Source organism: Falco rusticolus, chromosome 8 (genome assembly GCF_015220075.1).
Source record: "Falco rusticolus isolate bFalRus1 chromosome 8, bFalRus1.pri, whole genome shotgun sequence".
NCBI lineage: Eukaryota > Metazoa > Chordata > Aves > Falconiformes > Falconidae > Falco > Falco rusticolus.
In genome coordinates, this window is record NC_051194.1 from 40,459,947 (window position 1) to 40,477,904 (window position 17,958).

The following is a 17,958-nucleotide window of genomic DNA, read 5'->3' on the forward strand; positions in this document are numbered from 1 at the left end:
CACTTACCCTCACATAAAAAAAAATACTGTACTTCGTCTGCTTGGCCACTATATTACCTTTTTTTTTCCTTGCAGGATTTATAAACAACCTACGCATTTGACACAGAAGGTGGCCTGTAGTGCTTCTTTAAGAACAAAGGGATTCACATGCATGCATACATAATGAGTTTTCAGAATACTAACAAGTAACGATTACAGAAAGCTTGGCTGATTTTACTGCATCATAAACAGGTCATAAGCAGTGAAAAAAAATCTCAAAAAGTAACAAGGGTTTTGGAAGATAGGTACACTAACATTAAAATGACAAAAAAACAAACCAGGTTCTTACAAACAGTTCTCTTCCACTCAAAACTTACTCTCTGTAACAAGCAGGATGTTCAACCAAACCATTTGCACTGAATAACCAAAACTGTGCAATTCTTCCAAAATGAAGGCATTTTCATCTTCATCTTGAATAGTCAGAAGATTTGATCCTATAAATTAAACACAGAACAAATTTTCAAACAATCCATGTGATTAAAATAAAACATTGCATTTCAAAAAGTTAGTATTATAAGCCTTAACTGAAAACCTTGAGAAGTCTGGTTATGCATTGTAAGTTCTTAAATTTGCAATTAACGTGAAAATGTTCAGCATGATATAAAACTGTTCTTACATGATTCTAAAACAAGTTTGAAGGGGAAAAAATAATTTTATGTGTATTTTCAGAAATCAGTATTTTCACAAGGAAAGGAACAACAGTTTCATAGTTGGCTTATGAGCTTCACTATCGTTATCATGAACTAGAGAAAACACACGACATTATTTCAGCCAGTTCAGAAAACACGTATTTTTTTTAAGATATTAGGAAGATATTTTGCAGCTACAAAATAATCACTTACTTTGATTTTTGCAGACTTCATATGCAGTATCAAAACTTGTGCCCTGCAGAACTGTGGAAAAGCTGTAGCAACTGTTTTTGAATTTGATCCAGGGAACAGTTTTTTCTGAACATAAGCCTTTATAGGCAGTAAGTTTCTTTTCTGTGATAGAAATAACAGCACGGGTTTATTGGCACAACATACACATTAATATAACATTCCACGTGCAGTTTTGCAGTAATGCTAATAAACACATTATTGGGTTATGCCTCTATTTTTCAAAGTGAAAATTTAGTATATATTTGTATTGGAAGAGTAAAGCTGGTTTTACTTCTGATCAGAAGCCTTGCTTGATTGCAACAGCAAATCAGGACAATCTAACTGGTACTGATGTGCAGAGGGTGCTGTGAGCAAAGTACAGATCAGAGCATTCCAGGCTGCCCAGCATCTCCCAGAGGGCTGGGGATTTCCAAGGACTGCAGAGATTCTCTCCTCTAAGCCACAGAGGTAACTTGTGCCAAATACCACGGCACAGAGGAGAGCTTCCCACCGTAAGCAGCTGCCAGCCCCCCTGGAGTGCAATGTGCTGCAGCAAAGAGACCCTCTGACTCAGGCCAACCCTACAAGCTCATTTTGTGATACCCAGCATCACTTCCCAGTAGATTCAGCTACGTTACCTATAGTCTCACAAGCCTCCTACTTTGCTACAAAACACATTTTTTAAAAATTAAGTAAACCTTAGGCTATATATGATTACATAACATGACAAACACATTGGAAAAATCAGTCAGCTTCATGACAAAACTACGATCAAGAATAATTTTTGTCCTGAAGGATTCCAAAATAGCTTCCTTCTCAACAGGTCCAAAAGCTGTAATAAATGCAGGCAAACCCCTGGTGACCAATACCACTAAATAGGAACTCTTTTGAGAACTGGATGCTGCCGAAGACCGCAGTCTTGCACTGAATGCAGTTCCAGACCTGAATTCTAGATTCAGATGAAGCCCAGGTAATCGACAGAGTATTGCAGGAAACTCAACATATTTTAGGATACAGGAAAATATTCTTATCTTTACAACAAAAAAAGTTGCAAAATAAACTTTTATGTGCAACCAGTGAAAATATGCCTCTGATTTTTCATTTTGCTCTAAATGCTTCCCTTCTCCCATCCCCCAGTTAACTGTGGCTAACCGAATTTATTTCCCTTCAAGCTAGGTTATTAGCAATCATAATTTTTCAAAGATAATACAGTGTTCACTGAGGAGACATGTTAGGTAATCTTCCTGTTCCTTTTCTATTGTGAAAGTTCTCTTTCCGTTCTTTTATGGACCAGACCTGATGACAAATAATTTAGGGGGGAAAATGGTTTCACAAATAGAAGACAAAGCAAGGAAATGCCAGAAATATACTTCAGTTTTGAATAATACTATCATCATTGCTCAACCTCAAGCCAATTAATTTCCTTTCATACACTTCCACTGCCAATACACACATTCGGAGCTGCAAGGATCTCATATAACGGTTAACTCTGACTTACTGGGTGGCACATGGCAAACTGCTCCTTGCAGAAGTCGTTCACAGTTGGCACTCCTCCAGTGCCCCGAAGTATCCATGTAAACACAGCTACCAAAGGCCTGGGACTCGTCATCTTCCCAGAAGGTAAACAAAGACCTAGTCCCATCTGACCATTCAAAGTTAAGCCCGTTCTGCCAAAACAAATTTCAGATTATCTTTCCAATATGCTTTAGCACCACACAAGTTCATCTTCTCCTGGTGGCATTCTCACCAGGTATTACAGAATGTCTTTTACTTTTCCAAAGGCTGGGTAGATCCAGAAGGATCTACAAAAGGCAGATCCCAAGGATCCTCCCAACTTACTTCTGGGAGACCACACACTACATCTAACCTGCTGTTTTCAGCAAGTGGTTATTTGGGCCGTTGAGACACTACAAATGAAACAACATCACTTCAATGCTGACACTACAAGAGACTTTTTGTTTGTTTTTTAAATGTTTTCTATGGCTTTTAGTTTTCATTAGTCATAGCACCAAAGCGGCTCTCATTAGACTTATACATTAGGTTGCAAAAAAATGGTTAGGGCTCAAGCTTCCCAGGACTTCCCGTGACTTCAAATGAACGACACAGCTCATTAGCTTGTTATCGGAAAAACTCCATGGCAGTGTCACATTCACAGCCAGGGAGTGCACTACGTACATCCGAAGTGAACAGCCCAATCCAGTGGTTGTAGCCCAGCTGATTCACAATGACCGTGAGGAAAGATTGGTGATACTGGTCCGTAATGCTGACCAACTCTGCCCCATTTGCCATGCAGGTTTTCAAAGCTGAAGACCATGTAAAATTCCCACGTATTAATTTATACATTCTGTTTCCATATTCTAAAGTATCTGGCACAGGGTACATTTCAGATGCATTGATGACATGTCTGGATGTGTCTGTTATTAAACAGAAAGAAAGGATTTATTTATTTTTTAACACAGATTGAACATAGCAGAATAGCTCCTAAAAAATCAGAACTATCCTTAAAAACAAATCTAAAAATTGCAAACTCCTTGGTTTCAGGAAGGCATTGTAAGCTTTAACAAGAAAAAGACAATGACTACTAGAGCAGGATCTGAAATTCCATCACAGCACAAAACTCATCACAGGAGTGAATGAGTTTAATGTATCTCACACACACACAAAAAAAACAAACAACAAAAAAAACCCCCAAAACCCTGGATGGAGTTAGTTCCACTGACTGGATCTTTGAAGATCTGTAAGAAATCATCTGGGATCTAGACGTATCCCAAACGTCCAATAGTAGTGGGCTGCAGAGTGCTCTTATCCCAGATACCGCGCATGTAATTTAGATTATGAAAAATAATGGGTCAAAAAAGGGGTAATTTCCAAGTTCAGTTTACAGCAGAAAGCCTGACCTCACAAGTGATTATACTGGCACAACTGAGAGGATGAAAAACTTTTGCTTATGGTACAACTGCGTGCTCGGGAGCTTCCTGAGCTCATCTGTACAATCCCCGAGCCAACGCAGAGAGGATCACAGTATTGGCACTTAAAGAGAAATCTTTAAGTGCATGGAGACTTAAATCTGTTTTTGATGATAAACTAACATATCAATGTCCAAAACAATGAAAGGAAGAAGCGGAGTTTTTAGATTTAAGAAATATAAAAAGGTAGAGCCTTCCATAAGAAAAAAAATGAAGAGGCAGAGACCATCTGCACCCCAGCCCAGTCTGTGATGCTGCTGGGCTTGCTTTTCTAGAGGAGGCAAATGCCTTTGCTAATGTGTATGAATGCTCACAGTATACTTTAAACAAGGCTGTTAAAGCAATACCTCAGCTTTAATCCCCTTTGTCAGTTTGGATAAGTTACTTCTGTCTGTAAAACTCTGTGATTACAAAATGAAGTGGTTACTCTGCTATGAGGTGGAGTGGTTTTAGAATTGGTTCCCATTATGACTAAGAGAGGAGTGTTAACAAGCATATTAAAATAGTACACATTTATTATTTGTCATTCACAAATCATTTACAATTAGAAATTTCTAATCAATAAAAAGTTATGCTCTTGAGCTAACTGAAGCACTCTATTTTGCTCCAGCTTTCAGTGTGTGTCACTGTTTAAGAAAAGGCAGGAAGTGCAGGAAAATCCCAACTCAAGCATCCCTAAGAGATCAGAGTCCAGTTCAGCTCTCCTGCTGGTGTATTTCATTTTAGCCTCCTACAGAGAATAATTCAAAAAAGGGAAGATGGGATGCAGGCAGGATAGCAGAAGCAAAGCACCATCTCATCTTCCCAGGAGCTGACACATTTGTTTGGACATTTGAGCAAATTTAGCAGTTCACTACTGCCAGCAAGAGGCTGTCCCACCTCTCCCTTCCTTGCTCCTCTGCTCTTCCAGCTCACATACCCATGCACAGGTCTGGCACCTGCCTGACCCTGCATTGGGCTGATGCAGCCTGGAAAAATGGCACAAAATGACATCAGCTGAAGGCAGGGGGCAAGTAGGGGGAAAGGGGAAAAGACCAGAGTGTTTTCTGCTGAATTAGCAAGCTGAGCTGCTCAATGGTTTGGGACCGTGCTGTGGGTGTCGCAGTAGGGAGGCAGGACTGCCCCCCTCACCCCCAGGAACACCCTGCTGCGCATGGGGCAGGCGGGCAGCACCGAGCCCAAGGCACAGCGCAGCCCCCCCATCGCCACGGTGCTTTGGCCAGGGCCCATCGGCCACTCTCACGTGCACCTGACCAGGGAACATGGGAGGGTCCTGGTCACCCACTGCAGCCCCATCCCTCCCCAGGCACCCTGCAGCCTGGCCGGGGGCAGCGGCTCTCCTTCCTGCCTCTTAATGCCTTTGCCATCTGTCTGAAGCAGCAGCAAGGGTTAAAAAATAAACACTGGGGAGGTAAACTAAACAAACCAGCAGGAAAATGCATGCATTTATTTTTTCTACACTACGTGTAGGATTACTCCAGCACTAATCAATGATGTCAAATACAGCTATGGTTTGCTAAAGCCACATGTGAGCGCTGCCCAAAGCTTGTATTTGTTTATTCTACCTCTCAACTCACTCTCCCTGCCTGCCAGGCAGCCAGCAGGAGGGGATTGTCTCTTTAGACCCAGGGTTTAACTAAGTGGTGCTATATAAAGCTGAGCCATATAAAACCACCCTCGCAGTAAGCAGGCACCCAAGGACACTCCCTACAGGCTCAGATCACTTCCCTCCTTTGCTTTAGGGTTAATAATTTGTCGCTGGTCTATTTTGGTAACATGTGCTGGCAGCTTCCCGCTGGCAGCCCCTGGGATGGGGCTCCCAAGCTGCCTGAGCGCCCCAGGGAAGCCAGCGGCTCCCGATGTGGGAGGCAGCGCCAGAGCGTGGCTTGAGGAAACCAAACAACGCGTGTGCCCCACAAAAGCTTTGTGCTTCAGGCAAGTGAACTTCACGGTAACAGAACTACAGAAGCGTGAAAAGAAAAGCCAAACTCTATTTGATCAGCCAGTTGGTCCGCACTGTTCACATTCCTCGAGTCTGATCCAATATTGCAAGTTGTGTCCTCCCCCATCAAATAAAACTAGAAAAATCATATTTTAATCAAAAATAGCCTCAGTTTTGCCTTTTGTGATTTTGTGTGGTTACTCTGCTGCCATGACAGACACATGAAATTTCATCTCTATTCCTGATTCTGATACGCAACAGAAAGCTCAGTTAGAAAGAGAACTTAAAAACAGAACATTTTTTTAGAAATTACTTCTACATCACAGCTATTGATTTATTAAATAGTGAAAAGCTAGACTATCTAAATATCAAACTATCTTAGAAAACTTTTATGTTCCTGGTTTTACAGACTCCTATAGCAAGCTGCTTCTAGATGACAATAAAGATTAATTCGTTATAGTAAGAAAAGAGAATAGAAGCAAAGCAAAATAAAACCTTACCCTGAGTCTTTTGGCAGACAAATCCATAATTTTTCTGACAGTTTTCTAAGTACCATTTTCCCGTAAAATAAAAATTAGGGTTATTTGATACCAGTGTACATAGCGGAAGTTGATCTTGAATGTTTGCACTGTTATACCGCTGTCTCTGCAATCAACATCGAAACTTACATTAATTTAAAAAGACACTGTGTAAAACAATGCATAATCATTACATTAAATTTAGAAGAATAATTACCTGAAAGTCACTATTACAAGTATTTAGGTGGAACAATGAAGGCTCCCACATACACAACCTGAAGCAATAACCTCGCAATAAAAAGGTCACAAGCTTTCACTCAAACTAAAATACTAAGCCCAATATAGACTAACATGGCATAAACCAACATACTAAAATGCAAAATTTATAATCTTACTCCTAAACATTGTTCAGCCCCAGCATACGATACTAACCATCTAATTTAAACTATGTTGCTTAAATGCACTTGCAAGAGAATGTGACTATAGCCACCGATTACGTGAATAGCTGTCTCAGTAGTTCCTTTTTTGCTGCCTCTAGTTATGCCCATAAATACCTGCCCACAGCTGTCTGAAGTAGCAAAAATTAAGAGAAGACTAAGTTGCTGTAACAAGTTTGGCCTTGTCTTTGTGGCAGTTGTGATTTTTATGGACAGAACAACTTTGCACTGTCTTTAAACCACCTGGAAATACTCACATCCACTACTTCGACTGGAGACCAGTTGGAATACATTGGAGGATTTTCATTCACCCATTTTTCATAATCGTCACTCTGGAAACCTATCCAAACACTGGTTTTCTGTCCAAATAGATTCATTGTTATGAAAGCTGGAAAATTAGACAGGAATAAATGGATCAACACTTTTCCAACAGATTAAAGCACTGAAAAAATTGATTACTAGTCAATGACACTACATAATTACTAGAAAGTAAGAACACGAGCAGTATTTCAGTATCATCTAAATGTATCAGTTAAACTGATTAACTTCAGTTGGGTTAGGATCTACCCATTAACTAATAAGTCTTCCAGAAACTTTCACATCAGCTTGAAGAGCTTGAACAACTGAAGTTCAGGGCACTGTCCCACTGGAAGTTTTTCTCAGTTTTAGCTGAGAATACGATTCCTCAACTAAAGATGTCCAGTGAGATTCCTCCCACCTCCACATAAAGTTTTACAGATGTATGAAATTCAACCACAGATTTTTATTAATAGGGATTATAATTATTTCTGAATGTGCTGGCATTTATTTCTCTGACAGTTCCAGCCTAGTGCTATGCTTATGTGCTATCCTATAGATCAGATTTAAAGTACTATTAAAGGGTAAAAATGAGATTGCTTTTGTAACAGGGTTATGTTGCATTTCCAAGGTAGAAATCTTACATACAAATTTTTAAATGGGTATTCCATTTTTTTTTTTTTCTATTTCTAATGCATGGTAGTAAGAACAACAGAAATTATAATTGCTCCTCAAAACACCTATCCTATGGCTCAGTGAATATTTGAATCTTTACATTTTGAGAACTGGGAAAGAGAAACACTGATTTGTTTAAAGCAATGGAACCACGAGTAGGATCTGAACGATCTTTTTTTCCAAGATGAAACTATACTACAGCATCCTAATGAAGATGAAATTTTGTTTGTTTAACAATATTTTCAGTACTTTACCTTGTTCCAGCTCATCTTCGAGGGAAGCAAGTGACCCATCATAACTACTGCAGAACTCTTGCGCAGAGTACCAGTTTCTCAGATGTTCTGGATCCTTTGGAATTTGTATCAGAAAACACTGTTTAAAAAACCCCAACAATTTATCAGTCACTAAGAGTGATCACTAAAACATTTCACACACCATTACTGACTATTAAATACTTCATTAGTTTCTGTCCTGCACAGGACCTCTCCAGCATGCTTGGTATCTTTCTCAGCTGTGATCAGGCTTGGATTCCAATCAGTTACTACAGGCAAACACAATCTGGGCTACATTTATCCTTTTAAGTCACTGCAGTTCAGCACCGGGATAAATCTGCCCACTTCAATGCATGTTGCTATTAAAGAACATATGTATTTAAGAGAAGCCTGATGAAATAATTGCCTTTTGACCTTCAACTGCAAATAGATTTTGGTTTGTGATTATCTTTGATGAATCCTATCTGAAACAGCTTCTTTCAGAGAACGGCAGCGGTTAGGTATCCACTTAGTGCAACAAGGGCCCAGAGACTGTTTTGAGACCATAAAAGACTCTTGAAATTGTCCTAAGTGGAAAAGAGAGGATGGAGCAGGCTTTTTACAGCAAATGCACAAATCCACTTAGATAGCTTTTGCATATATGAGTATTTTCTTCCTTGAGCCAAACAAAATATTTGACACCTTATTAGGACAACTTCTGTGTGCAAAGCTACTTCATAGCCATAAGCCTTTGTATCACTGTGTCAGTAGTCAGCAACCTAATGGCTCCGCCTTCAAAAAGGAAGAAAATCTTCAAATATTGAAAAATCCTTAAGAAGTTCAATTTCTGTCATAAATGTGGAAAGCATTTTGAATAATCAAACAGCAGAAAAAAATGTTTTACTTTGAATCCAAAGTGCAACCAGCCTTTGGGACATATTCCTTGTTGGTTCTGGTCTTTTGGAATCTCTTTCTCTATTTTCCATGCAATTTTACGTTTACAAATACAGGGAAGAGAGACAGTACAGTTTTCATCACCCCAGAGTCCTGTGTAAAAAGAAAAATCATAGCTCAATATAGGCTTCAGAAGTGGAAAGGGTTTTTTTCTTAGCTAGCTATACTGGTTGAGACGAGATTCTACACGAAATACATTTGGACATACTGCATTCAGTGAATTTGATGGCTCCTGGGGCTCATACTTTTATTCCCAGTTTGATTTTATTAAGTTAAACCAAGTCCTCCAAACTGAGTCACATAACATATGTCTACATGATCATGTATTTAAAAAAATATGTTATAAAAAAAAAAAAAAAAAAAGGAAAGTTAAAGAAGTGATGCCTTCCAGATAAAATAGTTTGACTTCCTTACATTGAAAATTTTTGGCAAGATCCAGGTACTGACCTAAAATGCTGACCTGCTTAGGAGGAAAATACATTTTTCAGTGCACTCATCAAGCTGTTGACCAGCTCCCATCTGCTGGCCAGCTGAGGGGAGGCCAGGCATCTCTTCCTTTTGTCCGATACTAACTACAGTAATGCAATGTCAAACTTAAGCATTCGAACATTGTGAATCGAAATCCGAAGAGTACATGTGGGGAAAACTAGAAGGTTTTACATTTTTTCAGTTTTGGCTTTTGAGGCTGAGATTACAAGAGTGCAGCTGGGTTACTTCTCACAAATACAAAGCTGGATATTTTGATCCATGGACTTTTTCCATGGAACCTGATATGTTCACTTCATCATATGAATTGCACCTCTTCAGAAAACAGAGACTGTAAGATGACAGAAATCACTGGAACCACCAGCACTGTAAATTGTTTTTGTATTACTGTAGTAAAATATAGAGCTATGTGATGATGTAAAGGCTAGCACCAAAACCATGGTACCCCAAAATCCCTCAGCAGATTGGCTATGGGATCAAAAGTAAGTTAGAAACCTCAGTATTTAAAGTTGTGTGCTGACAGAACAGTTTATAAATATAGGAAAAAATGTTGCTCATTCCATCTGGCTCATTTGGTTATGAGAAAACTGACTGTAAAAACTAGCAATATATTAACATTTTTGCTGTGCCACTTAACAGATTCTTAAGGAAAACTAAACTATAAGTATCACTGGAATTTTTGTATTCTGACATTAGAGAACTGGAACTATTAATATACTTTTAAATCCTACAACCTAGTCTCTAAGCATATTAATAATATTTCACTATTATTTTCTTCACTATAAAAGCAGCTATGCAAATTATAACCCTGGAACATTACTTTAATATGGATTGCATTTATTGAGAGCAATTAAAAAAAATAACCTCTTTGGCCAACAACAGAATCAAGTCACAACTCCTGCAGCAAAAAGAAATATAAAATAAACCTGTTTGTGATGAAATGAAGCCACATCTTCTCCCTGGTTTCTGCAGATCTCGTTCCCATCCTTCATTCCAGTTCTGGTATTTTACTGGTGATTCATCTCTCCAGCTGTTAATGTTAAGTGTGTAGTTACACTTTTTTTCTATCCTTACCCAAAAATACACCCTCCATTAAAAGCATTTGTAAGGAGATACAAGCTAAAATGTAACCTTTATTTTATATTTATATATATATATATAATATATAACCAAGTGTTAAAAAAAAACCAGATAACCAACTACAAGGTTGATATTCATGTCTTTGGCTTGTATCTTTTATAACCCTTTCAGAAGAAATACTGTAACGTGGAGGTAGATTAAGGGTAATATATTCTGAATTATATTTACATGAGAACTGAAGTTGTCTCTTGAATATCCCACTCAGTCATCAAACTTTTAGTCCATCAGACTCAACGGCAGCCTGTAAACAGGGCATGCCAAGCACAACTCACAGCAGCTGAAGCGTAGGTACTCTTACCGAAATTCATCACTGAGGTTTTCTGCGTGCAATCCAATCCACCAGTGAACATCACTACTCGATAGCTATAAAAAAAATATGTTTTGCCATATGTTTAGCTGTTGTCACCCTCCTATCAAAGCGTTAACAAACTCTTAAAGTCAGACTCTATTCAGGCAAATACCATCTCCACTGGGTTCCAATGGGAAGAAGAGTTGCTAAATCCTGCCCATGTTAACTCATGTCACTTCAGTAAGATTATTCGCGGAAGTAGAGCCTAATTTATCCCCCAGTTTCCATCGGATTGCTGATGTTAACTTCTGTAAACTAGGAATTTACAATCTTTAATGTTTCCAAAACTTATTCTATCAACATTTACTGACTTTGTATAGCTCATACAAGAGAATTTTAGAGATGCTTTCCAGACTGATTGCTGTTCTCATGGAAGGGTCTAGACCTCCACTCCTAAAAGGCAAAGCATTATGGAAAAGTCTCAGAAATAATGTAATTCAGTCACTTCTTATTGCTGTGCTGACTTGATTCTGCCTTAAACTATGAGTGGGCTTCACTTTCAGGGTTAGCCACTCAATAGTCATAGTTTAGAGGTCTTTGGGAAAGAGCCAACAAAACCAAAAAAAGTTCTGAACACGGAGGACACTAGAAAAGCCACCCTGTCACTGAGAAGCACTTATTTTTTACCAGAAAAAACCAAGTGCAGCCTGTGTTGTGGCAGCCACACTGTGTTTGGAGTTACAGTTAGGGTCTCACCAGCTTACAGCTTATATGTCAAATGAAGAAAATAGACAGTTCTGACCAAGAAGAGACTCGGGAAGAGTCTGATGTGGTATGGCCTGGCCCCTGAGTTTAGTTTTCTAATCGCAGCACTCAGCCTACACATACAATTTTTAAAGAAACAGTGCAAAATGTGATTTCAAATTCCACGCTAAGAAAGTTTGACCACATTATCTAATGACACATGCAAAGTCTATTTGGACTGCTGAGTGTTATTATAGTGATTGCCATCCTTGCTCCTGCTTCCACAGGAAACCAGTTAGAATTACTTAGGGACACACCTGGCCATACTGGGAGAGCTTAGCCAAAGGCAGCAGGCTTCAAAATAGCTGCAGATCTTATATTCTGAGACAACACCTCAAGGAAGTTAAGGTGATTTCCAGTGCCAAGGGGCTGACCTTGGCTTTTCCATGGCAGAATGCTCACACGCTGCCATCACCCCCACTAATTTTAACAATAAATCCGCTTTTAAAAGATCTCCTGTAAGTAAACATGATTTTAAAGAGCATTCTGATGAGCCATTTTAACTGGCTTAAAGTTGGAAAAACACATCTTTTATATAATTTTTTAAGTCATAAACATTCATTGTTTGCTAAAGGCAGTAACTACATCACATCACAATCTGTGGTAGATGTGGAAGAAGACAGCCTAGCCAGTTATGCTGCTCTTTCATTATAAGCTATTTCTGCCATGAACTGTTTGGTTTAAATCCGGTTCATCATTTTTTAATACAAAATTACTTAAATAGCAGATAAAAATAACACATAATTCCTTGGAAACATAAAAACCCCATCTTAATACAACACAATTTTACTTATGCTTTGTATTAGAGCTTAAAAGCTGAGAAGGCTGTACACAGTGCAAGCAAAACTAAGTGTGGGTCAAGAGCTTTCCTACCCAGAACAAGTGGTTCTTTTAAAGATTACACTATGACATCTCTTTACATTACAGCCATAGAATTTTGCCCTTGGTAAGGTATACAGACTATTTTTATTCAGGTATGGTTTGGTTTTTTTAAAAATTTATTTTCCTTGTTTTGCTTTTACTGAGAACACCTAAAAGAAAACAGACAATTTTCTTGATAATTCATCTGCTCCTTGCAGCTATTTCTCAGTTTCAAAGCTGTTTGTTACATCAGAGTGGTTCTACAGAAATTCTGCTTTCATCCAGAGGAGGGAATTTAGAGGCAGATGTCTTTTTCCCCATATAAATATCCATAGTGACAAAGTGGTTTAATTCAGGGGACATCGTACAAATGTGTGGATGCATGGGAATGTTGCACAAGCTGGCATCACAGAGGAAAAGGCAATCGATCATCCACAGTCATAAGCACCCACCTCTGTGGTTTAGAGTTCTAGATTTAATTGAGGTGCAGAGAAATTCTTCATTATTAGCCAGCTCTGCCCAAAAGTAACTTTTCAAATCATCATGTTGAAGATTTAAACCATGAAGAACATTTGAAACATCTGGACTTACTGCCTACATCATGCTCATATACCCACAGAAATGTCCCTGGGTATCGCTACCTGATGACCAGCTGCAAGTTACTGAATGTTCCCAGAGCATAACTGTGGACCTGTGTGGGATCAAGAGACATCCTGGTGGATGCAGATGTTCACTGTGTGAACACCTGAGGAACCACAGCAGGTCCCCTTGGTCATCAAGGGGTGGTGGAAGACGAAGAAACAGAGGATGTACACCAGATACGAAACAAACCTTTCTCTTTACTCCTAACTACTTTCATAACTTTGGGATAGGAAGCTGGTTTTTGCTGCTCTCAGGCCTTTTGAGGCAGACCGATCGACCTGCTCATTAGCAGAGATGATTCTGCAGATTCTGAAACGTTACTGACTTCAGCTAAATAGGGCTTCAGGGAGGGATGTGGGAAATGGAGACAGCCAGAGAATTATTTCTGAAGTAAAACGTCTTTCGGATTCTACCTGGAGCAGCAGGCAGCCAGACATTCCAAAAGATGCAGCAGAAAATAGGCAGTTACTCCCTGAGGGTTTATTTTTTCAAAGGAGTTGTTTCTGTTACCTTCTTAATTTTATTTTGAATAAAGGCTTGTTCACCAGAAGAATTGATCGTTGCCATTCCACTGCGAAGCCAGCCACAGACAAACTCATAGGTTTCCCAGTCCGTAGGGCTGACATGGAAAAGATATTCTGCTCCTTGATAATACGACCATGGCAGTTCTAGAAAATGAGCAAAAGGGTCAGTGGCGTGCAGGGGTAAAAACGCATTTCAAGTCTCATTCTTTGTGACCCCCACAGCCCACCTTCTGCCACATGTCAGAGAACAAATACACCACAACTAACAGCAGAACCATATTTAACATATCCATTTATGAGAAAAATAAGATGCACTGAGGTGGTTTTTTTTTAATCGCTATCCTGTGATATTACAGCAATTAAGATAAATTAAGAGATAAATTAAGCAATTAAGATAAATTAAGAGAGTTGCCCAGCCTTTGCAAAAAGGCAGTTTAAATGTGATAGAGAGGTTATTAAAGTTCTGTGCTTATTACAGCCAACATGCCTTTACCTAACCAAAGTAGTATCTGATGTTGCAGTGTTCCTAAACAAAAGTGGCAGATTTTGATCTGTAGCAACAGGTTCCTACAGAGTTCCTTAATGCAACTTGAGCATTTTAGTTATTTTATTTTGAACAACGGCTTAAATTGTATTTTCAAGTTATGTTTCAAGATGTAAAAAAAGAAAATGTTTCCATACCAGCTATGTACCAAGACGGATTCTTTGGTTTAACACCTGAAAAAAATATGTCAATAAATTAAAAAATTACTGATTAAGAATGAAAAGAGAGATTTCACTGAAATTGCTTTCTCCACACAGTAAGCATTTAATCAAAATCATGATGAAAACTGCTATTCTCATTCAGGGACAAAAAGTAAACGTGATAATATAATTGGCACACTTACTAAACAACTTTTTTTGTAACCTTTATAAATAAGAATTTTTATTAACTCCTGCTAACTAGCTGCTAACCATTGCTATCCATTTTTAATCTGACTGCACAGATTAGACCTGTTAACTGGCCAACAACTGGCCCAAAGGCCACACACAGCTTTGCCATGATTTCATGCACAAGACCAGTGAGGAGAATCCCAGGTGTGGCTAGAAAGCAGGCTTTTAGATACTTTTTTTCCTTGTCTCTCCTGATTTGCAAGTAACAGGTACAATAGAGAATGTACGTTAATTAACATTTCACCTTTTGGTATTTTGCATATCCATTCACGCTTTTCATTGCAGTGTGCTGGAAAGACTGTTCGATTTACTTTGAACACACCACAGTTTCTTGAGCCATCTTCAATGTATTTGCTCTCCAAAAATGAAGATACAACCTGAAAACAGCACATTTGTTATCTTTCACTAGCAATGCAAGATGAAGCATTTCAAAATATCATTATGGAGAAAAAGGAAGGATTTGGAGGTGTACGGTAAGAACATTGTAAGCAACAACTACAGGAACACCTAAATTATGGTGGGAAAATCCAAAAAATAGAGTCCATAATCACATTCTCCTAATGTTCTGTTCAACTTTCTCATCTTATATCACACTCCTTCTTTGTAAAATAATTGAATACCCATGAAACCTAACAATTTTTTTATGCGATTAGCAGCAGTTGCCCACATCTACCAGCCTTTGTTTTGGTTCAACATGTCGCAGAATTGAACTTTGCACTCACATTCTGAAATGGCTTAAGTAGCAATGGCAGAGCTGGCACTGTTAAGGCTGAAAACCAGTTACAATTTAAAAACTGACCCTTCTTCAGTTGTTCAGTGTTTATAACGCAGGTACTAACCATTGGGGTGCCATGTGGCACCAAGATCTTCAAGTATGCAAAATCAAAAGCGGTATTAAAAAAGAAAACACATAGCTCAGAATGCAAGCATGAACCTTGCATAGTCATAGAACAAAACCCACAACATTTAAGCACAGCTCTAAAGCTTTCCAGTGTGTGTGCATGTGTATATATGTAAATATGTGTGTGTAGATCCATATACATACACACACACATACATACATATATATATATATCTATATATGCGCGTTCATTCTGCATATTCCTCACCCTGGGCTAAACACAATGTGATCTGCAGGAAAGAACACATTTGCAAAATTTTCCTTTTGCTGTTGCACAGCCCTTTTGCACAGGCTTCTATTTTAATAGTAGTGTACTATTAAACCTGTTGTAACAATTACTTTAAGTGAGTATATGGACACGAAAACTGAACAGCCTTGCTGGCCAACGTTTGCTCACAAGGCTTGTATTTGTGAACTTATGCTCAGATATGACTTGAAAGGTTACCGAAATAGGTATTATACAGATACTTACAGGTGTTCTGTCAGACCACTGCCATGTCCCCCCAGAAAGTGGGTTTTTTTTATTAAATCCAATCCAGAACTGTCTTTCTTCTGTCCTATGATGGAAACAAAGAAAATAACATTTCTCAGTAATTCCTTTCTTAGCTATTTCAGAAATTGCTTTTTAAATAGTGCAAATCCCCATATTTATTTCTTCTTGGATTCCACTTATCATTCTCTAATAAATTTCTTAACTTTTTAGTATCCTTGAATTAAACTCTGGTTTTCCTACTGAAATGTTACACTATATTTTTAAAGATGAAAACATTTAAAATAGAATTAAAATTGCCGAACCTCCATTTCAACAGGGAATGTTAACTCACAAGAATATCACCTTGACATTAACAATTGCTTGACACCTACTACAAAGATCATCTTCAAAAAGAATCACATTACAGTGTTGCTAATACATTTCTTGTCACACATTTCTAAGTTCATGTTAGAGACTTCTTCAGCCTCTAGTAAAGAGGATGGAAGAGCCTAAATTGTAGATTATTTTTACATATTAGTATGATTAAGATAAATCTTGTTGGTGTTAGAAAATATACTTACCTATCAAAAATTGTATATAATAAATTGTTTAAAAATGTCTCTTCATAGATATGGCTAAAACTAGCAAGATGTGCTCCAAAATCTTGGCATAACGCTTCTGCTTCATCCCATGTTCTTCTCATCAGAACTTTTTCATTGTGAAATATCTGCAATAAAATAAACACTGTCATAAATATAGTTGATTTTGGAGAGTAGTTGTTTCAGAAACCCACAAAAATCAATCATTATTTGCAGTCTTTCCTACAGTAAAGCCATGTATATTCCAAGTATAGTTCTGATTCTCATGGTTTTCACTCATTTTAAAATGCAGAGAAGGATGGTAACAATTTTTGTTTGTTGAGTGAAAGAAATAATGCTTTATCAAAAATATTTTAGGAACCGCGGATCCCTAAGCTGATGTAGAATCAGAAAAATTCAAAGCAAGTTTGCAACATACCTTGTAACAGTTGAGCAGATTAGCCTCTGACTCCCATCCAAAATAGCAGGAACTCAAATGTTTTTGAAAAGTAAGTTCAGGTTCTTCATAAGAATTGATTTTTTGCTTGCACAATGACATTGCTTTGAAGTTCTTACAGCTTTTCACCTCCCAGTAACCAATGGGGTGCTGCCCTCGCATAGCCACACATCCCCCAGAATGACCTAGACATGGGAATAGGTGCTGAGTATCCAAATGAAGCATTTGGATTTTGTGATTTTTTTTTTGTGAAGTGACTGTTTTATTGGCATCAGGTTCTGGATAAAACCCTGATGAACTTAAAAGTGGCAAATTCTTTGGACAGCAACCAGTTTAGAAGACTGACTCGAGCTTGTAAAACAAACCATGATGAAAGGTTCCTCTCACAAAACACAGGAGATTAAATGCATTTTTAAATAGTTCTTTTGCAAACTGCAGTACTAAAGCAAGAAATGTAAAGAATCCAAAACTGAGAAGCAATTAGTGGAGTGTCTTTATTACTATGTGTCTATTCTCAGGTACTGCTGAAAAGTTTAGGTTTCAAAGGTTGAACAGCTATTTCATTTTTCCATTTTTTGTTTCCTTGGAATGTTTTCCTCTGGATTTCTATAAAACAAGCAAAATCAAACAAGCAAACCAAGTGTTGGCAAACTAAAGGGGAAGAAGAAACTTCCACACAGTATTCTTTCTGACAGAAATGTATCGAAGGCAATCTCTGCCCTCTTTTTTTCATATAAAACGCAAATTCCAAACTGTGACTGTTACTGAATAAAAAATTCATTACTTCCCTCGGACCTTTTGCTGGGAGTCTCAGGAAGCCCCGATGGCCTCCTTGAAAAGGCCATAAAGAAATGAATGAAAATGTACAAAATTTTACATAGATGTAAAAAAATTACATCTCTCAGGAAAAAAAAAATAAAATAATTCAGGGA

The 17,958-nt window shown here is 38.2% G+C and overlaps 1 protein-coding gene across 1 annotated transcript in view; it reads right to left on the bottom strand.

The window, feature by feature from the left end:
* Positions 1 to 17,958, bottom strand: part of PLA2R1 (phospholipase A2 receptor 1) — a 41,419-nt gene that overhangs the window by 2,266 nt on the left and 21,195 nt on the right. The window contains exons 12-27 of the mRNA XM_037396673.1: positions 17,009 to 17,211; positions 16,573 to 16,718; positions 15,992 to 16,076; positions 14,863 to 14,995; positions 14,367 to 14,402; positions 13,672 to 13,829; positions 10,864 to 10,928; positions 10,352 to 10,455; positions 8,890 to 9,032; positions 7,989 to 8,106; positions 7,020 to 7,150; positions 6,308 to 6,452; positions 3,075 to 3,313; positions 2,398 to 2,566; positions 882 to 1,022; positions 357 to 473 (exon numbers count right to left, since the gene is read on the bottom strand). Coding sequence (XP_037252570.1) covers positions 357 to 473; positions 882 to 1,022; positions 2,398 to 2,566; positions 3,075 to 3,313; positions 6,308 to 6,452; positions 7,020 to 7,150; positions 7,989 to 8,106; positions 8,890 to 9,032; positions 10,352 to 10,455; positions 10,864 to 10,928; positions 13,672 to 13,829; positions 14,367 to 14,402; positions 14,863 to 14,995; positions 15,992 to 16,076; positions 16,573 to 16,718; positions 17,009 to 17,211 — 2,133 coding nt within the window. The remainder of the gene's footprint in view (positions 1 to 356; positions 474 to 881; positions 1,023 to 2,397; positions 2,567 to 3,074; positions 3,314 to 6,307; positions 6,453 to 7,019; positions 7,151 to 7,988; positions 8,107 to 8,889; positions 9,033 to 10,351; positions 10,456 to 10,863; positions 10,929 to 13,671; positions 13,830 to 14,366; positions 14,403 to 14,862; positions 14,996 to 15,991; positions 16,077 to 16,572; positions 16,719 to 17,008; positions 17,212 to 17,958) is intronic.